Source organism: Trachurus japonicus, chromosome 13 (assembly GCF_045865225.1).
Source record: "Trachurus japonicus isolate A0001 chromosome 13, Traja_1.0".
NCBI classification, from domain to species: Eukaryota; Metazoa; Chordata; class Actinopteri; order Carangiformes; family Carangidae; genus Trachurus; species Trachurus japonicus.
In genome coordinates, this window is record NC_140919.1 from 541,382 (window position 1) to 566,607 (window position 25,226).

At 45.4% G+C, this 25,226-nt stretch overlaps 2 protein-coding genes across 2 annotated transcripts in view; both read left to right on the forward strand.

Moving 5' to 3' along the window:
• Nucleotides 1–6,999: 6,999 nt before the first annotated feature.
• LOC146975187 (protein NLRC3-like) overlaps nucleotides 7,000–25,226 on the forward strand; it is a 145,525-nt gene continuing 127,298 nt past the window's right edge. The window contains exons 1-4 of the mRNA XM_085794665.1: nucleotides 7,000–7,064; nucleotides 8,213–8,294; nucleotides 17,335–17,548; nucleotides 17,701–19,504. Coding sequence (XP_085650791.1) covers nucleotides 7,000–7,064; nucleotides 8,213–8,294; nucleotides 17,335–17,548; nucleotides 17,701–19,504 — 2,165 coding nt within the window. The remainder of the gene's footprint in view (nucleotides 7,065–8,212; nucleotides 8,295–17,334; nucleotides 17,549–17,700; nucleotides 19,505–25,226) is intronic.
• The window catches only part of LOC146975188 (stonustoxin subunit alpha-like), a 101,628-nt gene continuing 97,785 nt past the window's right edge, over nucleotides 21,384–25,226 (forward strand). Inside the window, exons 1-2 of the mRNA XM_085794565.1 lie at nucleotides 21,384–21,389; nucleotides 23,515–23,735. Of these exons, the coding sequence (XP_085650691.1) occupies nucleotides 21,384–21,389; nucleotides 23,515–23,735 (227 nt within the window). The remainder of the gene's footprint in view (nucleotides 21,390–23,514; nucleotides 23,736–25,226) is intronic.

Consider the following 25,226-nt stretch of genomic DNA (forward strand, 5'->3'; position numbering starts at 1 on the left):
TTTTCGCCCGTCCCATTGACTTACATGCAAAATTTTGCGTAGTTTTTCGCGACATACGTCGCGAAAAATTCGTACACTGTTGAGAAAAGTAATAGCACACCGATCCCGATCAAGACGCACGTTTTGATATATAATTTGGCCTGCAACTCTTCGAGTTGCAGGACTAGTAGCGAATCGAAAATCGTCCGGAAGAGGACGAAGAACTAGAAAAAGCATTTCCAAGAATGGAAATGGTGTGACTGCTGATAGCAACTGAACGCTGTTGCAGAATTAGCAAATAGTGTAAGCAGTGATCACCATACAAATGTTTGACCAAGGTCAGAATCGAACCCACAACCTCATGGTCATTAGACTTCCACTCTGCCTCTAGGCCACGGTGCACACACAGTTGCAGAGACTGTTGTCTGTAAATGATCTGCACACTGTTAACATCAAGAAAGCTTGAGAGTCAAGCTTGAATGACTTAGAATGAAAATTTCTGTGAATTTCAGGCTGAGAGCAGCAGTTTCAACATGAAGCAAGTTATCAGAAGTCAACAGAGGACGACTGGGAAAATAATTCACTATAATTGTTGTTAAGGCAAGATTTGAACCAGCAACCTTCAGGTCTCCAGACCAGCAAGATATCCCCTAGGCTACAGACAGAGACAGTATGTGAGGGGTAAAGAAAACCTTTGATAAGAGGATCACTGGCTTCTGCTTAAAAAAAAAAGTAAGGAATCGAACCCAAGACCTCATGATCAATAAACCTTTACTCTGCCACTTCGCCACAGAGAGCACAGACATAAGCATGTTTCAGACAGAGTTGTGGAGAATTCTCAGCATTGGGCTGAATGAAAGCAGAGAGCTCCCTGGCTGCATTTAAAAAATATTTAAAATTATTATCTAAGTCTCTTTGCATTTTTGACCAGAATTTTAGCCAGAAGACAAGTGTGGCTACAAAACTGGAGAAAATAATTTGTCTAGAGTTTAATTTGCAAAAAAAGTTAAATATTTGAAAAAGTATAAATAGTTAAAAAGAGAAAAGTAATGCCGATAAAGTTCAAAAAAAGCTGCACGTTTTGATATATGAATTGTTGAAATAGCACAACACCTAACACACTAACCATATGGCCACAGAGAACCTGAGTTACAATGAGCTTTATACTATGAGGAATCAAAGACTGTCCAATGACAGCTGAATAATTGGAATCAAAAGTCAAGCAATGAAGTGAAAAGACTGAGGCAGGAATCGAACCCATGACCATATGATCACTAAACCTTTACTCTGCCACTCGGCTACAGAGAGCACACTGCTTTCAAGACTGTTGTCAATCATTGTAATGTGATGATGTGCTGCAAACTGGTACGAGTAATCAAGGAGATAACAAACACCTGTAACCAATTGAAGGCGGGGGAGGAGAGCAGAATTCAACATAACATAACAAGAATTCTTCCCTTGGATTCGAACCAGTGACCTTAGGGTTGGCAAGCAGTTACCCTAACCCCTACACTACAGTGGAGTTGTGAAGAAGAGAGGTTGAGACTTTGATGAATGTGAGATTTTTTGTGAAAAAGTTAAATATTTGAAAAAGTATAAATAGTTAAAAAGAGAAAAGTAATGCCGATAAAGTTCAAAAAAAGCTGCACGTTTTGATATATGAATTGTTGAAATAGCACAAAGTATGAAGGACTAGAAGAAGACCGTAAAAAGGCGGAAGAAAATGGCCAAACAGAAGAAGAAGAACACCGGGCACTGGTCCCTGCAGCTATTTCATAGCTGTTGGGACCAGTGCCCGGTGCGATTGCCCGCGGCCCTAAAAATAAATAAAGGAAAAAAACTGCTTGTTCTCAAACAAAAAACAAACAAAACCGAAACTCACTAACCACCTTTGTTTCTGGAAACAAGACAACAAACTAAACTGCAACTTTGGAAAAAAAAAACAACCAAACAAAAATCAAACGAATAAACAACCACAAACAACAAACAAAAAAAAAAAAAACTAAACTAAATAAAAACACAAGGACTGGAACAAAGGAACAAAGAACACAAAATGGCGGACAGTCAGAGCTTGGACCCTGTCATTTTAAGGAACCCCAGCGAGCCAGGAACTCAGTATTCTCTACTGGAGATGGATCTGGACCTGGATCTGGGCCTGAGAGGAGACTCCATGCTGCATCAGCCATTGATTCCCCTGCCAGAGGTGAACCTAGACCTAGGAAGGAAAGAGGTACCTGAGCTGCTGGCAGAGGTGAACAAGTGCCACCAGGAGGAGCTAAGGAGCTGCCTGGAACAGAGTAAAAGGGACATTGAAAAAGTGAACCAGGAACAATTGAAGGACCTGGAGGACAAACTGGACAAGCAATTTGAATATCTAAATAATCAGTTCAATTCAACAATAAACTGGCGCCTCAAACAATATCACACAGAACTTGTGAAAGATTTCAAGCATGTGCTCTCCCCGTTGGTATCTACCATGCAACACCTAGAGGAGGAGGTGACACACTGCGCAGCCAGTATTCACACTTTAACAGGGGAAGTGTCAAGCATTCGTAACAGTTCCACATCCATGCACCCCCCTGTACTTGTCCATGCATCTGTACAGACCCTCCTTGATGACCATCCCCTGTTTCACCCAACTGCCCAACCAGGCCGTGCAAGGCTACAGTCAACAATGTTCCCCAGTGTTACTGACGCAGAGCTTATCTCCCCTGTGCGTGCTGAGATACCCCCTGTGGCCAAAGTTATATTTCGTGGGCACAGCCCTATCAACCTGCATTTCCCCATGTTTGGGAGAATAGATGACACACAGGACCCTCTACTTTACCTGGAAAAATGCAAGGATTTCTTGGCACTCCACCCACTTACTGATGCAGAAGTCATCGCTACTCTCCGTAACGTGCTCCATGGCACAGCCCGTGACTGGTGGGATGTGGCCCGCTTGGAGGTTGCTACCTGGAAAGAGTTTGAGAAGAGGTTTACATCTGCTTTCCTATCAGAGGATTATCAGGATGAGTTGGCTGAGAGAGTCAGAGCACGCGTACAAGGAGAGGATGAAAGCATAAGGGATTTTGCATACATGTACAGATCACTATGCAAGCGGTGGAATCCAGACATTACCGAGCAGGAAGTGGTAAAGTTGACCCTAAAAAATATCAACCCCACAATGGCCAGCCAGCTGAGGGGCAGCCGCGTAACCACTGTGGAAGCTCTTGTTCGGCTTGGTCAACAGCTGGAGAAGGACAGAGAAAATCAGCGTCATTATGAACAGCGGAAGAAATCAATGCAGAAACCAGCGAGGTCAGAAGGCGCTGCGCAGGCCCATCCACCTGCCACTCAAGTAACTACAGTTTACTGCTGGCGCTGTAAAAATGATCATGCCCCATCAGCCTGCCCACAGTATCAGTTTGGTAAAAACAAGTTTCCAAAACAAACACCAGTACCGGCAACTCAAAACTCAAGAAGTAATCACCCTCCTCCTACACTTAACACACTTACTCACCCTGGTCAGTCTCCCCTTTCCGCCTCACCTGCCTCACCTCTTCCCCGACAGCTTGTGATTCCAGTTGCAGTGGGCTTCTGGAGAGGAACGGCCATCTTGGACACCGGATCCTCATACACCCTCATAAATGACACACTATGGAAGGGATTGAAAGGACATGATGCAGTGTTACAACCATGGCTACAGGGTCCCCTCTATTTGGCTGATGGCACAGGGAGATATCCTATTGGTTGGAGCGAATTACAGTTCAACATTCAGCAACAGACAACAACCGTACCTGTGGTGGTCCTCCCCACATCTGGTCTGGCGCTTCCTGTAGTTCTTGGGCTCGACTTTGTTTCCATCTCCGGCCTGCAGTTTGATGTGTCTGAAAATGCATATTGGTTCAAGTCTTGATGAAGAGGAGATATCAGTTCCTGAAAGAACAAAGACCGGAACGCAACACAGTTTCATCACAAGTTGCTTATTACTCAGCTGTTCCACCTGTGCTGCCACTCCCCTCCACTGCACGTCCTCTGGTTGCTGGTCTGGAGGCTATCATTCAGTCCACTCATCTGGATGAAGAAGGAAGACAAAAATTGACCAACCAGATCGAAACAAATGCAGAGGTTTGTACAAAACGAGTGGGAAAAACGAATGTGCTTGCTCACAAAATCACACTATCACACGACATGCCAGTAAAGCAGAAACCATATCGTTGCTCACCTGCCAAACTACAAGAACTGAAGGCTCATGTAGAGGAAATGCTGGAGGAGGGGGTCATCGTGCCTTCAACATCTCCCTATGCTGCACCCGTGGTCCTCGTGCCTAAAAAAAATACCACCAAATCCCGCTTTTGTGTGGATTATAGGAAACTGAATACTGCCACAAAAACAGACGCCTACCCCATACCCAACATTCAGGAAATCCTGGAGTCCCTGGCTGGTTCATCCATTTTCACGACCCTTGACCTTAACAGTGGGTACTGGCAGGTGCCGATGGAGGAACGCAGCAAGGAGAAAACTGCCTTCATCTGCCCCTTGGGGTTATACCAATTTGAGGTGATGCCCTTTGGGCTGAAGAACGCCCCTGCAACCTTTCAACGGCTTATGGAGGTGGTCTTGGCAAAACATCTTGGGAAAATCTGCATGGTATACCTGGACGATATCATTATTCATTCATCATCATTGAACCAACATTTCCATGACATTCAAGCGGTACTGGACAGACTGAGAGAAGCTGGACTCACCATCAACATGAAGAAATGTCAGTTTTGCAGGACCACTCTCAAATTCCTCGGACATGTTGTCTCCGTCTCAGGGGTTCAGGTGGATGAGGAGAAGACCCGGGCAGTGCAGTCCTTCCCCACTCCCCGAAATCTGAAAGAGCTTCAGAGGTTCTTGGGACTAGCCGGCTGGTACCACCGGTTTGTGCCCCATTTTTCCTCCACCGCCGAGCCCCTGAATGCTCTGAAGAGGAAAGGTGTTAAATACACATGGACTCCCACCTGTCAAGCTGCTTTCAACACACTGAAGCAACATCTTGCCTCCCCTCCCATCCTTGGCCACCCAGACTTCACTCTTCCCTTCATCGTCTACACAGACGCCAGCGATGTTGGGTTGGGTGCGGTACTGGCTCAGCCCACAGGGATTGGCAGCGAGCAAGTGATTGCGTTCGCCAGCCGCACCCTGAACTCGGCTGAGAGGAATTATTCCACCACAGAACAAGAGTGTCTGGCTGTCGTCTGGGCCTTGGAAAAATGGCGTTACTACCTGGAGGGCAGACAGTTCACAGTGGTCACTGATCATTCATCCCTGGTCTGGGTTTTCAAAACACAGAAACCCAGTACCAGGCTCATACGCTGGGCACTACGGCTACAGGAGTTTTCTTTCACAGTGGAGTATCGCAAGGGGAAATATAACATTGTACCTGACGCTTTATCCAGAGCTCCAGTGAATGAGACCGACAGCCTGCTCCCCACCTGCGCTGCGGTTCAGCCCGCGAAGAGGGAGACGTCTGAGGATCTCCAGATCTCAGACGAAGACATCTGGAAAGCTCAGAAAAACGACACCGAAGTACAGAAACTTTACGAGTCCATCCTGGAAGCTACTGATCAGCCAACCCCCCCCGATACCAAATTCACCATTCTAGAGGACAAGGTATATCGTATTGTGCAGCTGCCACATAAGACCCTGTGTCAGATCTACATACCACTACCTCTCCGTGAACAGTTGCTCCGGCTCTTCCACGACCACCCACTAGCAGGACACCTGGGAAGATACAAGACTTACAAGAGGTTACAGGCTTTGGCGTACTGGCCGAAAATGAGCTTGGACGTCAAAACTTACATCCAGTGTTGTCAGACCTGCCAAATTCAGAAACCGGAGAACCGGAGACGCCCTGGAAAACTGCAACAAACAACGGTCACACAATCATGGGAGATGCTGGGGGTCGACCTAATGGGGCCTTTTCCCCGCAGCTCGTCCGGCAATCTCTATCTACTCGTGTTTGTTGATTATTACTCACGCTGGGTCGAGCTATTCCCTCTCCGCCGAGCTACTGCCGAGACAGTTTCCCAGGTCCTCCACAAAGAAATCCTCACCCGGTGGGGTGTACCCGATTATGTCCTGTCGGATCAGGGATCACAGTTCATCTCTTCTGTCTTCAGCGAAACTTGTAGAAGATGGAACCTCAAACACAAAAAAACCACTCCATATCACCCCCAGACCAACCTCACAGAGCGAGTAAACAGGAACCTGAAGGCCATGATTGCCTCATATGTGGAGGACAAACATAAAACCTGGGACAAGTACTTGCCAGAGTTTCGTTTTGCCCTCAACACTGCAGTCCATGAGTCCATCGGAGTGACCCCAGCCGAGCTCAATGTCGGCCGGACGCTCAACGGACCGCTGGACACAGAGCTGAAGCCTCAGACCTGCACTCCTGATGAGCCAGCCTATCAACAAATGGCACACATACATGACCTCCAGAAACATATCACACAGAGCATACAGAAAGCTAAAACCCGTCAGAAACTCAATTATGATCGATACAGAAGGGAGCAATTTTTTGAGGAGAAAGACAGAGTCTGGTTGAAAACTCACCCCTACTCCAAGGCTGACAAGTCGTTCACGGCCAAGCTTGCTCCGCGCTGGAAGGGACCCTACCGCGTGACCCGGAGGACGGGGCCGCTCAATTACGAGATCGTCCTGGAGGACTCAGGTGAAGATCTCCGGGTAGCTAATGTGGCGCAACTCAAGCCGTGCTATCCTACCGCGAACGAGCTGGAGAAACAGCAGCGCCGTCGCGTCATGAAGCTCTTTGCCGAGGAGTCCGACGATGAGGAGTTCCATGGGTTCCCGAAGGCCGACGACGGAGATTAGGCCGTGTTAGCAGCGCCTGTTCAGGCTTCTCTCATGGGGGAGGGGATGTGACGGGCCGAAGTTTTAACATGACGTGCTGACGTGCCCACTCACGTGACCGCCAGGTCATGCCCCCGTTCACGTGATCACCTGTTTAAGACTGACGTCAGAACTGTCATGGCGGCGCCGGCAGCAGGAGCAGCAGCAGCAGCAACAGCGAAGCAGTGTGAGACCGGAGCAAAGTGATCGCGATCCGAGCCGCTAAAGCGGTCTAGCAGGAAAAGTGAAACGAGCGGTAGTTAATCCCGTGCGTTCGCCTCCGAGCCTGTACCGACCAGCGATCTCCCGTGTGGTCCCGCTGGAGCTGGCCTGAATGGACTGTTGACTGACTGACTCAGACTGACTCTGACTGGTGCGCTTTACCGACTCCCCCCTCTGGTGCATGTGAGTAATTGCCGATTGATTTTTGTTGGATTATTTTTGCTTTGGTTTTTCCCCTCTTTTTGATGACTGCTTTGGGTTTTTTCTGACATTTTCTGTTTTTCTGAAGATCGGATTTTTTGTTGAAAAGAAACTGAGAAAGAGACTCGTTAAAAGAACTGTTTATTGCTTGTGAACATTGAAATATATTTTGGTACAAAAGAAAACAAAAGAAACCTTGGTTGTGTCTTGTTTGTCCTTGTGCTTGTGCTGGGTTCAGTGTTTAAAGGTGTTTTTTAATGAAGGGTACATATTTGAAAGTGATTTATTGAAAGTGTGTATCCTTTGTGTGGGTTAGTGACACAGACTTTATTGTCAGGACTTTGACGCCTGACTGGCACCCCAGCATTAATTGACCCTAAAAAAAAAGTCGCACTAAGAAACCGTCACAGGCCGCCGCCTCTCCCTCTCCCCGGTCCGCTCTCTGCTCTCAGTGAAACCAACCCCGCTCTGCTGATGCGCCCAGCCGCCGTCTCACCCGGTTCCTTCACACCTCCGCCGGCTTTCCCGTCAACATCAGCGCACCCCTGATAACACACTCTGGACTTCATCATCATTTTTTTTAATGACCTGCCCCACCCCGCGTCCGCGGCATGCACCTCCGAAAAAAAGTGAGAAGGAAAAAAAAAGATGCAACAGGGACGTGTAATTAAGAGTTTAATATTCACTCCTCTGTTGCACAGATCCAAGGGCTCTATGTTGCTCCACGAAACCTTTTTCAAGTACACAGTATAGCGCAGGTTCTAGGGATTATTTCTTTAACATCTTATGGCAGTAAATTAATTAAAGATCGCCTTAAAGATCACCATTTGAAAAAAAAATCACGATCGTCCCTTCGATCGCCGATAGACGATCAGATCGAAAATCACTCCATCCCTACATGACACCCTCTATGTCAATTCTGATTTAGAAAGTGGCACTCCAACAATGTGTTCTTCATTCTGTGGCAAGGTGAAGAGGGCCCGGGCGGGCTTCTAACCCCAGACTCCCGGGTAAGAGTCATGCACGCTAACCACTTGGCCAAAGGGACATCCCTTTGACCACGTAGCCAGGGTGCATGAACAACTGGAGGCATAGTGACAGGACCCGTCAACTGTCACAATTCCATGCTGCTCGATCTGATGTTGTTGGACAGCCGGAAAAAAGCATTGAGGCCCTTCTGCCACTTTTTCATGACAAAGCAGCAACCCCAGAAATGATTCACCATGGAATGAACCTGGTGAAAAAATACACTGAGCACCTCAACCCTCAACAAATCCCTGTGATGGTAGTGGACCAACCCCTCTATGACTTTGCAAAATAAATGCAGTGGACCTTCCCTGACATCTTTGGAGAAGACACGTTTGTGGTGATGTTAGGTGGGCTCCACATTGAAATGGCTTTGTGGAGTACCATGGGAGATCTTCTGCGTGGATCTGGATGGTCTGAAGCCCTGAAAGAAGCTGGGCTAGTGAATTCAGTGGCAGCAGCCACATCATTTCTGAAGGCATCCAATGTGATGAGATGAGAAGATATGCCCATCAAGTTACTGTTGTGGTACTCCACAGCCCTCTAAAGCGAGCCTATGAGGACAGTGGAACCTGGATGGTCCTTGAGGACTGGGTTGAGAGAGTTGCCCATGAGAGCCCAACATTCTCCTTCTGGCTGCTTGTGTACAAGTACCAACAGAGTATCTTCATGTTCATATGAGCACATTGCAAACGGAAGATCGAACTCATGGTCACAACCCTGCAGAAGCTTGTTCCTCTGTTCTTTGCTCTCGACCATCATAACTATGCCCGGTGGCTTCCGGTCTTTATAAAGGACATGGAATGTCTCCCAGATAGTATCCGGGCAGAGTTTGAAAAGGGACATTGGACGGTAACTCGCAGCAATCAGCGTTTTTCAGCTATGCCGATTGACCAAGCACACGAGCAAGCCAACAAAAGGGTGAAAGTAGTGGGTGGCATAACTGGCCTCACAGACAACCCGGACATGTTGGAACGCTGGATTGTGACCTGATGGCTTGATGGCTTGATGGCTTGATGGCTTGATTGATTGATTGATTGATTGATTGATTGATTGATTGATTGATTGATTGATTGATTGATTGATTGATTGATTGATGGATTGAAAAAAGTTGGGACTCCTGATCCTAAATCCATACATAAAAAGATTATGGCTGTTACTACATTTTGCGTCACCCCCTCGAGCATAGAATAGAAGAGTGATGAGCATTTCAATTTCAGTTTAATCAGTCTTGACTTAATGAAATAACATTAAAAAGTAAAATTCCTTAGCAACTGTGAGGATATTTTCTGATTTTATCTTTAAAAAAGCATAATTTCACTTGTGTCCATTTAATATTTTGGGCTAAAAGTGTATTTATTTTTAATCTGATCACCAAATGCTTAGCATACCAGTTTCTCCTTTTAATTCTGAATCCACACATACCTCATATGTTAAATTTGGTTAATCTAACCAAAAGTTGTAGCAATTTACATATTTTGCAGCGCCTCCTAGAGGCCATTTTTTGTCTGTGTGTTTGACACTCGGACTCAAATTGTTCTATAGACCCTAAACTTCAACTTAGAAGTGAAAACCAAACTTTAACACCAATTTGAAATGACTGAGAAAAATTACACATGCATCCGACCCCACTATCACTCATTACTTGCGAACCTACTGCACACACAGAGAACTGCTGCTGAGGACGTGATTCAGGTTTGCGCTGCCACTCACTCACGATTCGCAAACCTACTGCACACACAGAGAACTGCCGCTGGGGAAGCTGTTACTCACTCACTCACTCATGATTCGCGAACCTGCACCAGAGAACTGCTGCTGCAGACGTGATTCAGGTTCATGTACTGTGCTGAATTAGTGTTGGGCGATTTTGACATTCTCTGATCGTCCCAATCGCCCTCCCTGGAGATCGCCGATAGACCTATCTATCGCCGGGGTACGGGGGGGCGGCGGCTGTTCCGTACGTGTTCGTTCGATGGGGGGGGGCGGCCGTTCCGTACGTTCGACGGGGGGGCGGCGGCGGCGGCGTATGAGTTTCGCTTTTACCGTGCCCTGCTGTCATGCTGTCATGCATGCGCTTCTCTTTCTCTCTCTCTGTGTGTGAGGGCTAATAACGGAGAAAGAGCGCTATGATCAATGAACGGAACGATATTGCGTTGCCGAAAGCCGAAAAATCTATTCATGGCGGACGTAATTTATTTGTGGCATATCAGTGAACACCTCGTCGGGCTGTGACATACAGTAACAGGGCTGGCGTCCGCAGCCTAGTCACAGCCACAACACCAGCTAAACGTGTTTCCTCAAATTTGAGGCGGAGTGGCCACCCTGTTTACCACAGAGATTTTGTGTGCGGTCATATGACTACCTGGCTCCGTCTGATTGGACGTCGCCAGTGGCTGCATTTGATTGGTGAAACACCGTCATATGACAGAGTATCTGTTGGAAGTAGTGAGAGGAGCGGCTTCATTAAAACAAAACAAACAGATTGCGCATTGGATCAATAAAGAAAGTAGCGAGTATGTGTGTGTGTGTGTGTATGTAAAATCGCCAAGAAAACAAAACATCGCCGATCGTCCTTCCAATCGCCGATAGACGATTGGATCGCCAATCCTACACACAACCCTATGCTGAATGTGGCACTGTGTCACTCACTGCCTGGTGTACTGCATGCACAGAGCAGAGGACTTGATTCACGTACTGCTAAACTAAGCACATCTGTGTAGTATCATGTTAAGTGAATGTACTGTGCACAGAGGACTCGCGTTAACCGTGTAGTAATATTTGGGGGGGGGTGGGGGGGGCCGACCGTAACGTCTGACGGGGGGGGGGGGGGGGATTCGGTGAACGAATTTTTTGAACGACTCATTTTAATGAACTGATCCTAGTGATTCAGTACAGTCAAAAGAACTGCCGATCCCATCACTAGAGCAGAGCAGACACAACTGCAGCTGTGCTTTTCATATTGTTTAGCGTATTTTCAGAGTGTTTTCCATTAGTTCAGGCTTTGTCATAGCGTGCAGTATTGTGCAGAGTGAGAGTAGTGTGGCGCTGACTGTCCGTAGATTGGAGGAATAAGCCAGGCTCACTCACTCACTCACTCACAGAAGTAACAACGCTGCAGTAACATGTGAACTGCGGCTTGATTTGTGAATTTGTGACAAATCTGCGGACGGAGGTGCAGAACAGCTGTTGTTCGGTACGGTAACCAGTTAAATCAGACACCAGTTGGGCCATAACACCGGTATTTTTGAAGCAGCAGGGAGCAGTGTGTGTTTTTCTGCCTTGTCCTAAGCCGCGGACAGCGGGGAAGTGGATTGTTTTGACCGCCAGGGGGGCGTTCCATAAGGGCCGTGACGTCACATGAAAACTATCAATACAATTAAAAATTGCTTTTTCAATTGGTGTTTTATCCATTTCCCTAAATATAAAATCTTGAACATTGAAAATTATGCATATAAACTGTACATTTTGACCATTATTGTGACCATATGCATGAATTGAGTATTTGAATGTTACAGCGCCTCCAGTGGTCACCAGCAAAAAAAATCCAAGATGACAACACCCATATTATTCCTTCTAGGGGTCCCTTCTAACAAAAAAATAAGGTTGCCAAACTTTACCCAGAAGCGTGAGCATAGTTTGCAATCTTAGGGTTTGCCCCCTGACTAGATGGTGGTTTTGTGAATAGAACAACATTTGTTGTATATATTTATCTTACACGAGCCCTTTGATCCAGAAATGCGAGTGTCAGAAGAGCGACGAGCAGAAACAGAGCACCTTTCATAAAAGACGCTCTATCTCCTTTTCTAGAAAAAAAGCAGGGATTTTGGTGAAACCCAGCCATGTTTAGCTTGAGTTTTCTCAGGAACGGAGGCACGTAGAAACAAACGGTTTGTGGCCATTTGAAGCATAACGTTTCACCTTACAAATTAGGCACAGTATGTGTTGGTGGCAATAATATAGAATACACTGTGGCTCTACAAAAATCGTCAAAAATGGTCTAAATTGCCGGTACGCTTGACTAAAACTTTGGAAAAGAGCGCGGCACTCAATGAGTTAAAAACACAAATAATTTTATATTTTTTGTTATTTCATATGGATGTAATTATGTTTAAAAGGAACTGTGTATTGTTTACATAGCGGAACCAATGTTCGCCGGTATCAGTGGTATCACGTTTTATTTTGACGCACTTTACCTTCACCATGCTTTAGGTGAGCAGCAGTCAGTATAAGTCCGGTATGAAAGAAGCAGACGAAAGACAAGAAATAAAGTGACCTTAACTCCGTTTAGTTGAGAAGGCCAATGAGTTCTTATGACATTTTGTCGCCATTTTATCGACGTTCTTCGACAATTCTTTGCCTGATTGCAAGAGAAATAAATGCCTGTAACTTGAAGAACACCTTGTGTCATGATTGACTGAAGGGGAGTTACAGTCCAGCTGCAGTAAAGAGTTCCTGTCTAAGGCTACGGAAACGATCCGAACAGAAAACGCAAAAGTGGCGTCGCTTCTTCACTTTTTATTCCGCGTTTAGACGAGCGTTTTTGGGGTGGAAATCTGCGTGCATACGGTGAATTCATGTACGCCCACCGGTGGCAGTGTGCCACACAACACACAACACCACCAAGTAGGGCTGCAACTAACGACTATTTTAATAGATCGAATGTAACTCGGTCAAAGTCATCGTATCCTCACAATGTTTATCAGTTCTGTTAGGTCATTCATGATGTAGTCTACATGCTGACAAAGTTAGACAACGCAGGCGTCCCCGGTTCGGGTCCCACGCCGGGCAGACCTTTCCTGCGTGTCATTCCCCCACTCTCTGCCTCCCCCATTCCTGTCTATCTCACTATGTGCTATCAAATAAAGGCAAAAGAAGCCACAAAAAAAACCCAATTAGGCACAGTGCTCGGTCAGTATAGACATATATCCATAAATAAATAAACCTTTGTCCATTTTTTAAGGACAGGCAAATAAAAAATTAAAAAACAAATCAAATCAAGTAAACATTTTTTCCTGTAAACCAAGGGCAGGCACATTAGCAAACAGTAAAATAGTAAACAAAACAAATGTTAAGTGCATTTTGTGACATTCAGTGGTCAACTGCACAGTCTGTTGCAAGAGAAATTTACAGTATGCGTTTACGTCACGTTGCCCTGGGCAACGCTCCTTTCGATCGGACGGAGTGGCAAATCAAACATTCCTCAACGTGGTGAAGGAGAGGCGGTGGACACAGAGAAACCGGGTAAAACATGTAGTATCAAAACAAACTGAGGTCAGAAGGACCCGACAATCTGTACATTACGTTGTGTGTTTTAATAAATCCTGTAACACACAGAGTGACCGCGGCACTGGCAGAGTGACAGACAGGCTCATTGTTAAAGTGCAGAGGGACGAGATCACAGCTGTTACTCGCATCCCGACAGTGACTCCCAACACTTTGCGTTCATTACAACTCGGAAGTTGGAATAAAACAAGCTCCTCTTCTGAAAAACTCTGACATGTCAAACTTTAGGATGTGTTAGATGACTAATTCATCTGTCTAACCATGAGAACTATGACACATGAAATGGTAAACACAGCTGATCGATAAAAAAAAAAAAAACGCTGCAGTGAATTTCCGCGATTGAAAGCAGGGTCTTGAATGTAACTCGGTCAAAGTCATCGTATCCTCACAATGTTTATCAGTTCTGTTAGATCATTCATGATGTAGTCTACATGCTGACAAAGTTAGACATGTCAGACTGGTATGGGCTCGGAGAAAATCGCCTTGTTACTTTCCTCGTCGTCTTTTTGCCACTAGTACTTGACTCAGTGAGCGTTCTGCAGTGACTTCTGAGTACTGTGACGGCTCGGCAGAGACGCTCTTGCGTCAGAGATTGTAATGAAGTAAGATGCCTCACTCTGTTGGAAAAACACGTCTGGCGATAAATGTCGACAATGGAATTCATTGTCGACAATTTCTATTATCGATTTTTGTCGACAACGTCGACGAATCGTTGCAGCCCTACCACCAAGTCCGCACGCCTATGTGTTTTCCTCTTCTTCTTCTTCTTCTTCTTCTTCTTCTTGATTTCCGGCAGGCTGTACGCCGGCCATCGTAACGCTTCCCTCCGTGCCCTCCACAAGTCATACTGTAGGCTGAGTGTTTTTAAGATTTCCTGGAGGGTGGTTTCACTTTTTTGTGTTTTCAAGCCCCCAAAACGCTGTCGCCGTGTAAACGAAAGGCACATCCAATTAAATATTTTGCCGTTTTCATCCGCGAGCGTTGTCGTGTAAACAGGGCCTAAACATCCTCATGTTACAGGGTTTCCCCCAGAAAACTTGTTAAGCCCGGTGGTAGGGTGGCACCAGCGGCCCATCGGCGGGCCACCGGTGCCCAAGCGTGTTTTTTTGTGACAGGGGCCTGACCCTGACCGATGGCAGGGCCCTGTAGGGAACAGATTCATTAATGGAGCAGTAGCATTTAGCAGGTGTGATTCCATAAGGCCTTAAAGTGAAATTCCGGCGTAAGTGTAAACCATGGTCAAACACACCGTAACACCGAGTTAGACCCCCCCTCGAGAGATCAATTTGCCCGACCGCTACATTCACGAGATCCACCAACTTCAGCAAATACCGCAATATCGCCACACACGGCGCTGTCCGGATCCACTGTCTGACCGCAACCAAAACGCCACCATTTGCCCAAAATAATGCTCAGAACTGCACCAAATGTCATCAATAGTACACACAGGGTCCCAGCACGTAGTACGAGTTGTCAAACATCTGCTAGCTTTGCCTGTTTTCTTTAGCAAGGAGATGCAACTCAACTCACCTACGTCTCCTCCGGGAGCCGCTCGTTGGTGAGGAAGCCCTGACGAGTCGATCACCGAGTGCACCGGAGTTCCGCAGCTCAATCAACAATTACCTCATGGAAATACAATCAGAGTTTTTTTATTTTTTATCTTGCATATCACTTTATAACTATTATTATCGAGTGCTGGCCACGATATAGGCGCAAATGAGCATTTTTAAGAGCTGCGGAACTCCGGTGCACTCGGTGATCGACTCGTCAGGGCTTCCTCACCAACAAGCCGCTCCCGGAGGAGAAGTAGGTGAGTTGAGTTGCATCTCCTTGCTAAAGAAAACAGGCAAAGCTAGCAGATGTTTGACAACTCGTACTACGTGCTGGGACCCTGTGTGTACTATTGATGACATTTGGTGCAGTTCTGAGCATTATTTTGGGCAAATGGTGGCGTTTTGGTTGCGGTCAGACAGTGGATCCGGACAGCGCCGTGTGTGGCGATATTGCGGTATTTGCTGAAGTTGGTGGATCTCGTGAATGTAGCGGTCGGGCAAATTGCTCTCTCGAGGGGGGGGTCTAACTCGGTGTTACGGTGTGTTTGACCATGGTTTACACTTACGCCGGAATTTCACTTTAAGATCAATGTTAAAAGTTGACTAGAAATTTGAAAATATTATCATAAACATCTGTTATTATAAGACTTTATGTAACAAACACCAGCTATAGCAGAGTCTTACAGAAAGGCACTCTTGAAATGCTGTTCAATCAACCACAAAAAAAAGTAGGCCTAATAATTATAATTATAAAAAGATATTGAAATAAATAACATCAACTGTTTGCATTAAAAACAAAAAAAACAACTGCCTGGTGTCTCCATTGTTAAAGTCTAGCCTTATTTCCATGGATGTATTATAGATCCATCATCAATGTTTTGTTTTTTTTGTTTTTTTTTGCTCCGGGATTTTTTACATCTGGAGCATAGACTGTAAAAGACTGTAAAGTCACGTGCACATGACGTACCGCGCTCTTTTTCCGGTCAGTTGTCATGGAAACGTGACACTCACGGATCTACTAGAACAAACATGTGTGATCGCGAACTTTACGAGCTGAAAAATGAAACAATGGATCATTTTCAAATCAGGTTAAAGCCCCGCGGCTCACAGGAGTCCGGAGCTCTGACGCTGCAGGGGACGACGTGCTAACAGCTAACAGCTAACAGCCCTGCTACAGCAGCTGGCTGAGCCTCTGGAGCTGCGGCTCGGCTCACGTTAACGTGGACTCGGTGCGTTCCTCTCGGTGCGTTCCTCTCGGTCAGCTGGTGAAGCAGCGGTCTGATGCTGTCTATTGTCTGATGAGCATGATGTCCGTGACGTGGCCCGTTATGTGCGACGAAGTTGTAACGTTGTCAGGTGATGAAAAAGACACCTGATCACGTGTTTATGGAGTATAAAAACTGATTAAAAAAATGAATAAACAATGTTTAGCCTGGCGGGGGGTCAAGTAAGGCCTGGCGGGCCGCCAGGCTTATAATACACTGGGGGAAACCCTGTGTTAATATTCAGTGATGATTGTTATTTAATTATGAGATATAAACCCCTATTAAATAGTTTGGTCAGACTGAAGATGTGCAAAGTTTTTTTGGGGAAAAACACAACCCTAAAAAAAAAAACATTCTGTTGAAAACCTAAAACTGTTAAACATGAGTTGTGTTGTTGTTTCAGGATCCAGCAGCAGAGACCAGACTCTCCTGAACCCAGCTGTCTGTCTTTAAAGAGCAACCAGTCAAGGGACTGGATGGAATATTTTAAAGGAGGATGTGGATCAGCTGATCAGATGTAAGCTGTAACTGACAGTCAGACAGAGGTTATTGTAGAAAAGAACCAGTTTGTACGACGTGTTGTTGGACCAGGTCTGAAACCAAAGTGTCTCTGTCTGTTGTGAACGTCCTCAGGGGACATATAAAGTCCATCTTGTATTATCTCTCTGTACTGATGTTGACTTGACACTGATTCCTCCACAGAGTGGACCAGGAGAGCTCAGAGGTTCCCAGTGGTCAGTCTGCCCAGCAGCATCAAACACACCTGGACTCCATATTTATGGTGAGGACATGTCCAACAGCTGCTGTTACATCTGTTGTGTTCACCATCATCTCCAGTGGATTGTCAGTCTGTCCAACATGGATCTGATGTTTGGCTCCATGGTTTTAGTTTGATGCTGTCACTCATAGAGTTTCTGTTCCAGCTGCTGGAGGAGAACATGGTCACTTTTGTCAAGAACGAGCTGAAGAAGATCCACAAGGCTCTGAGTCCAGATTACCCAGAATGCTCAGGGAGTCAGAGGGAGGATGAGGAGGATGAAGAGCAGAGGAGGAGCAGCAGAGAGGCATTAGTGAAGATCACAGTGAACTTCCTGAGGAGGATGAAGCAGGAGGAGCTGGCTGAGTGTCTGCAGAGCAGTAAGAGGATTTCTCTATAGATTCAACATGATGGACAAATGAGACGTTCACTGACATCAACACATGGAGGGAAACATGTTCATATTGTCGTTATTTAGAGGAATTTAAATGTTATTGTTTCTTATTGATCTCAATCTTGTGTTTTCATTCAGAATATTTTGCTCCAGTTTGTGGACGTAAACTCAAATCTGCCCTGAAGAAGAAGTTCCAGTGTGTGTTTGAGGGGATCTCTAAAGCAGGAAACCCAACCCTTCTGAACCAGATGTACACAGAGCTCTACATCACAGAGGGAGGGGCTGGAGGGGTCAATGATGAACATGAGGTCAGACAGATTGAAACAGCGTCCAGGAAACCAGACAGACCAGAAACAACCATCAGACAAGAAGACATCTTTAAAGCCTCACCTGGAAGAGACCGACCAATCAGAACAGTGATGACAAAGGGAGTGGCTGGCATTGGGAAAACAGTCTTAACACATAAGTTCACTCTGGACTGGGCTGAAGACAAAGACAACCAGGACATACACTTCACATTTCCCTTCACCTTCAGAGAGCTGAATGTGCTGAAAGAGAAAAAGTTCAGCTTGGTGGAACTTGTTCATCACTTCTTCTCTGAAACAAAAGAAGCAGGAATCTGCAGGTTTGATCAGTTCCAGGTCGTCTTCATCTTTGACGGTCTGGATGAGTGTCGACTTCCTCTGGACTTCCACAACACTGAGATCCTGACTGATGTGACAGAGTCTACCTCAGTCAACGTGCTGCTGACCAACCTCATCAGGGGGAAGCTGCTTCCCTCTGCTCGCCTCTGGATAACCACACGACCTGCAGCAGCCAATCAGATCCCTCCTTACTGTGTTGACATGGTGACAGAGGTCAGAGGGTTCACTGACCCACAGAAGGAGGAGTACTTCAAGAAGAGGTTCAGAGATGAGCAGCAGACCAGAGAGATCATGTCCCACATCAAGACATCACGAAGCCTCCACATCATGTGCCACATCCCAGTCTTCTGCTGGATCACTGCTACAGTTCTGGAGGAGCTGTTGAAGACCAGAGAGGGAGGAGAGCTGCCCAAGACCCTGACTGAGATGTACATCCACTTCCTGGTGGTTCATCTAAAACTGAAGAAGGTCAAGTATGATGGAGGAGCTGAGACAGATCCACACTGGAGTCCAGAGAGCAGGAAGATGATTGATTCTCTGGGAAAACTGGCTTTTGAGCAGCTGCAGAAAGGAAACCTGATCTTCTATGAATCAGACCTGACAGAGTGTGGTATCGATATCAGAGCAGCCTCAGTGTACTCAGGAGTGTTCACACAGATCTTTAAAGAGGAGGGAGGCCTGTACCAGGACAAGGTGTTCTGCTTCGTCCATCTGAGTGTTCAGGAGTTTCTGGCTGCTCTTCATGTCCATCTGACCTTCATCAACTCTGAACTCAACCTGAGGTCACAACAACAAACAACCTCCAAGAAGACTGAAACAACAGGAGTCAAATCTGTAGAGACACACTTCTACCAGGGCGCGGTGTATGAGGCCTTACAGAGTCCAAATGGACACCTGGACTTGTTCCTCCGCTTCCTCCTGGGTCTTTCACTGAGAACCAATCAGAACCTCCTACGAGGTCTGATGTCACAGACAGGAAGTGACTCACGGTCCAATCAGGAAACAGTCCAGTACATCAAGAATAAGATTGTAGAGACTCCCTCTGCAGAGAAAAGCATCAACCTGTTCCACTGTCTGAATGAACTGAATGATCGTTCTCTAGTGGAGGAGATCCAACAGTCCCTGAGATCAGGAAGTCTCTCCACAGATGAACTGTCTCCTGCTCAGTGGTCGGCTCTGGTCTTCATCTTACTGTCATCAGAAGAAGATCTGGACGTGTTTGACCTGAAGAAATACTCTGCTTCAGAGGAGGCTCTTCTGAGGCTGCTGCCAGTGGTCAAAGCCTCCAACAAAGCTCTGTAAGTGTAGAGGGAGTTGAATTTATTCATCATTATATAAAAACCCTTCTGTCTTTTCAACAGGTCAGATATTAAATTCCTTTGTCCTTTAATTCATCATGATCATCTCTTCAGACTGAGCGGCTGTGACCTCTCAGCGAGAAGCTGTGAAGCTCTGTCCTCAGTCCTCAGCTCCCAGTCCTCTAGTCTGAGACACCTGGACATGAGTAGCAACAACCTGCAGGACTCAGGAGTGAAGCTGCTGTCTGGTGGACTGGAGAGTCCACACTGTAGACTGGAGACTCTCAGGTGAGTATCCGTCCAGCTGTTTATCTGATGCCACTTGAACACAGCAGCAGGTGTTGACAGAGGGTTCCTGTGTGTTGTGTGTGTTCAGTCTGTCAGGATGTCTGGTCACAGAGGAAGGCTGTGCTTCATTGGACTGAATTAATCAGTTTATAAATGATGAACCTGAGCAGCGTTCACTGTCACCAGAGTGAACACTGCTCAGGTTTTATGACAGTTTTACATCCACGTCTCATGACGTCTCCATGGAGACGGCCCAGCATCACTAGTATGTTGCTGTGGTACAGACGGTACAGACACATCTACTACTGCTCAAGACAGTTTGTTTGAGTGTTTGAAGCAGTTTGATGAACAAAGTGAAAACTCAGAAAAAGAAAAAAAGCCCTGGGGTCTCATTTATAACCGTTGCGTACGCACAAAACGGGGCTGAAAGTGGCGTACGTGACTTTTCACGCCAAGGTTGTGATCTATAAAAAACAAACTTGACGGGAGAATGTGCGCAGCTCTAAGCAAACTCTGAGCCATGCATACGCATGGTTTGGAGGAAAAGGGGAATTGGCGACACAGACGGTGTGGTAGTGAACTGAAGTCAGACTCAGGAAATGATGATTGAGAAGAACGATTATGTTTTTATTATCGGCCGTCACACATTTCATTTCAACCCGTATGCGTTAGATCCATGTTGCCACGGTGATTTAATTCAACAGCGCCCTTATTTTGTATCGGACTGGTGTTTCAGAAACATCTTCTTAGAATCTAACTTAAAATTCTAAATCAAAATTCCTTCTCTATATTTAATCACCACCGTCTCTCCATCATATTGTCCACTGCCAGAGCGCAGGAGGAGGAGAGGACGCCGCGGCTGCATGGAATAAATACATGGTGTAAATAACTATGTTCCTATGATACTGTGAACATATGATCTTAAATCAATTAAATCTCAAACCCTGGGGAAAAAATCCAGTAATTGTTCCCATAATTGTTACATTCTGTTTTCTTGTTATCAAGAGAAGTGTCATGTTTGATCATTCCTCAGAATGTAACTGATTCCGCTAATTATTATACCACGGCACCGCTGGAGGAGAAAGGAGGGAGAGGGAGACCATGATGAATGGTTAATAACTGGTTTCAGATTAGAACTGTTGTCATTGTTGTAACTACGTGCCGAACCGGGTCCAGCATTTGAGAGGCAGCGCAACAAAACAACACCGCGTGCGCTCTGAGCCGCTGACGCCGTTAACAGCTGCAGCAACACGTCACGTCGCCACTTTCACACCTGCAGCCAATTCACAGCACCGACAGAACAAGAGCATGTCAGACTTTTATACTTTTATAAGTCTGAATATTTACTGGCGCACGCAAAACTTGGCTTTTGGGCGTACGTACACTTTTAGTAACGATCCCACGCACAGTTTTATAAATGAGACCTCTGGATATTTCCACATACAGTTTACCTTGACTACATCTGGTTTTTCACTTTCAGCGGACAATGACTCATTGTTTAAGTGGTAAAATATTTTCTCAATCTCAACATTGTTTTTGTTTTTTAGTTAAATTCATATAGTTTGTTAGTGGCAGTGATTAGAGGCTGGTGATGGAGGTAGAAGGAGGTTCTACTGAAAGACAACAGCTGATTATATATTTAAATGAACAGAACAAATAAACATGAATTAGTTCATTTACATCTGTATGAACTGAACTTCTAAGGAGTTATTTTTAAGTGTGAACTGACACAAACACTGACTGAAGAAACTAAACTGCATATGGTGGTGGTGGCTCACTGAACATCTGAAGTGGTGTGAACATTAAAACACTGATTCCAGGAATCTGGTCCAATATCTTATTGTTTAGAGAAAACAATATAGATGATAGTTGGTGTAGGTAGTGGATGATTTGTTCTGTACAATTAAAGGAATATTACACATTATGACATCAAACAAATAATAAAGATAAATAAAGTTACTTTTCTTCAACTTAATTAACACATCCACAGTTTTGGTGATTCGCTTTAAGGTCAAACTCAGGTCTCAAGTATGAGATAAAAATCAATATGATAACATTCAAACAACCTGTCCAACTTAAATCAGTGAACAAAGGAAGTGAGGTCAGTACAGTCACTTTGTCTTCAGGCAGATGTTTGGAGGGAAAGAGAGGGTCAAAGGTCAGAGGGTGGGGTTATATCACCTTAGGGGGTGTGGTTAGATGTGACTGTGGTGATGAAGGCAGGGTGGAGTCTGTAATTTTAACACTGACTGTATATATAAAAACAACAAAACAAATATATACTACATATATGATTATACAAAGATGAGTGAGAGATCACAGTTTATAATCAAATCTATCTCTAAATCTATTTATACAAACTGGGACATGTTGAGTAAGAAACACTGTAAACTCTCAGGTTTGTGTTGAAATGTTGTGTATTTATGATTCTAACCTGTTATTTCCTTCATATTGAGTATGTGAGTGTTTTTCCCTTGAATTCCTCTTCAGACTGAGCAGCTGTAACCTCTCAGAGAGAAGCTGTGAAGGTCTGTCCTCAGTCCTCAGCTCCCAGTCCTCTAGTCTGAGACACCTGGACCTGAGTAACAACAACCTGCAGGACTCAGGAGTGAAGCTGCTGTCTGGTGGACTGGGGAGTCCACACTGTAGACTGGACACTCTCAGGTGAGGATCCATCCAGCTAGGCCTGGGACGATAATCAATAAATCAATTAATCGCACGATAAATGAAAATTAACTAGATAGTTTTTCCGGCCTCGATAAATCGCCATGTGCATGCGTACGTATTTGTTTTCCTGGTCTCTTGCCTCCAACCAGGCTGGATGACAAGAGGCTTCACTCTGTGCATCGGTCTCAGCACCTGGGCCGTTTGTTTTGCAGAATGAAAGGAGTGAACCCTCTTTTCAGTCATCCAGGATCTTTGTTTCCCAGAATGCATTTGGCAGCAACCGGCAGCGCTAGCTGTAAAGCTAAGCAGCTAAAAGCTATTTTACTGTAATTCTCGCTGCTGCGCTGTTAACACGTCACTTTTTAAAGTTTTAATATTTTTTCATGCGAGAAAGTCAGTTTAGATCCCAGTCTGTGGTCAGTTTATCCACATATCGCCTGTTAGGAGATTTCCTCCGACGTTTTTGGAGCTAATGTGGTAGCAGCGAGCAGGAGGAGCGGGGCTTCCCACAGACTGCAGCCGTCTGCAGCCGCTCACGGGCCGTCAACCTCCGTCATTGGGGGAGAAAACGACTAAGAAAACTTATCAGCAGGTTTTTAGAGGTTTACCGCCGGCTGGTTTAATACTTTTTAGGAGATAAATGCTAGTCTCATTGATGAAATCTTACATCTGTGGAAGTCACATTAGTTTGTTTGAATGAAAAGTGGAGCTTCAGGTGTGTAACGTTATTGGACAGAAGAGCTGCACTGCACTGTTTATTATTTTTTGTTTATTTTATTTATTTAGGATAGTAGCTATATAAGTTCTTGTCATTCCAATTACAATGGTTAAAAAAAAATACTCATGAGAAATAAAAGTTTATCGCATTTAAAAGGGTCTACTTGCATTATTATGAAATTAGCCTATTATTATATTAGTGGTTAATTTGTTCTCAAAAAAATGTGTCAATAATATCGTTTATCGTCAATAATTTGTTGGACAATATATCGTCCAGCAAAATGTATTATCGTCCCAGGCCTACATCCAGCTGTTTATCTGATGCCACTTGAACACAGCAGCAGGTGTTGACAGAGGGTTCCTGTGTGTTGTTGTGTGTGTTCAGTCTGTCAGGATGTCTGGTCACAGAGGAAGGCTGTGCTTCTCTGGCCTCAGCTCTGAGCTCCAACCCCTCCCATCTGAGAGAGCTGGACCTGAGCTACAACCATCCAGGAGCCTCAGGAGTGAAGCTGCTGTCTGCTGGACTGGAGGATCCAGACTGGAGACTGGAGACTCTCAGGTATGGAGAGGCTGCTGCAGCCACACACACTGTCTGATAGAGGAGGAGGAGCTGGAACATTTTCTATGGCCCCGTTCACACATGGTCGCACCTGGTATTAACATCTGTCTCAGGTAATCCATGCTTTGATGACATTAGATCCCATCACTCAGACCATATCCAGAGGTGGTGTAGGCCACAGTGAAGCTCCACCCATTCCACTGACGTCCTCTGTCTCCGTCTGACTCGTCCCAACACAGTTTATACTGAAGCCAAAATCTCAGAGTGTTTCAAACATGAGCTGTGCAGCTTTCATCAGTCACAGTGATGAACTACTGGGATCAGGAGTTTCTCCTCATGATGACTTCAGTGTCTCATCATGACTCACTGTGTCATATTCAGGAGAAGAGATGTCAGTGATGAAAGCAGCTGTTGGCAGCTGTGCTCTGAGTCTCTCCAGATGTTTGGATCAGACTTTATTTCAGAGTGTATCAGGAAACATTTCAGCTGCAGCTGGTTGAACTGCTCCTGAACCAACAGAGTGTTTGACCTGAACAGTCCCAGAGACTGTAGACACCTGTTGAGTGTGGACACACTAATAACAACACAGCAACAAGAATCAAAGCATGTCCACTGCTCAGAGACATTCGTCTCCCAGCGTCTCCAACCAAGGAGGAAATAAGAGACAGAAACCAGGCGGCACCATCAGGTCTCTGTCTGGTCAGATATTGATGATCAATAATCAGCTCAGTCTCTCTGAGATCCTGATCGTGTCCTGATGAGATGTGTTGTTGTGTTGAGGAGACAGTCAATCACAGTGTGACATCCAGATGTCCTCACTGTCCAGAGGCCTGGAGCTGTCAATCAGAAGAAAGTGATTGTGTAACAGTGTAATAATCAGTGTTTGTGGCTGAATGTGTGTGTGATCACAGCGAGATTTAGCGAGAAAGTCGCCAAGTTGGCAACACTGCCAACATGTACGCATTTTGCGTACTTGTCACGCATTTTGACCTCCTAGTACGCTTGTATGATTCTATGTTCTAAAGTACGCATATTGTTTGAACTCGTATTTCGCCAATTTTCAATCAAGTTGTCACCAGCCTTGTTGTCACTGAAGATCATGCTCCGGTGAGCCACACAGATCTGCGCGTAAGTGGTGTGCTTTCGGCCAATTAGAACCCGACCGATTTATCGGCGAGCCGATTATAGCCCGTTTGAGAATAATCGGTAATCGGCCAAAACTCGTCGATTGTCTCCGATATTTTCAGAAATAAAATGCAGGGAATAAGACTTGGTTTTACTTTGAAAATGTTCCCCCATTTAAAAAGATCCCCGACATTAGGCTATTTATCCTGTAGAGGGCGCATCCAACTCCATCTATCCACTAACCACCTCACACACAGCAGAGTGACTGATCTGCAGCAGGACGCTCTGCCATAGCTGTCACTCACACACATCACACAGCTTATTATTAACAACTTGATTAACTGTTAACTGTCTCAAAACCAGTGT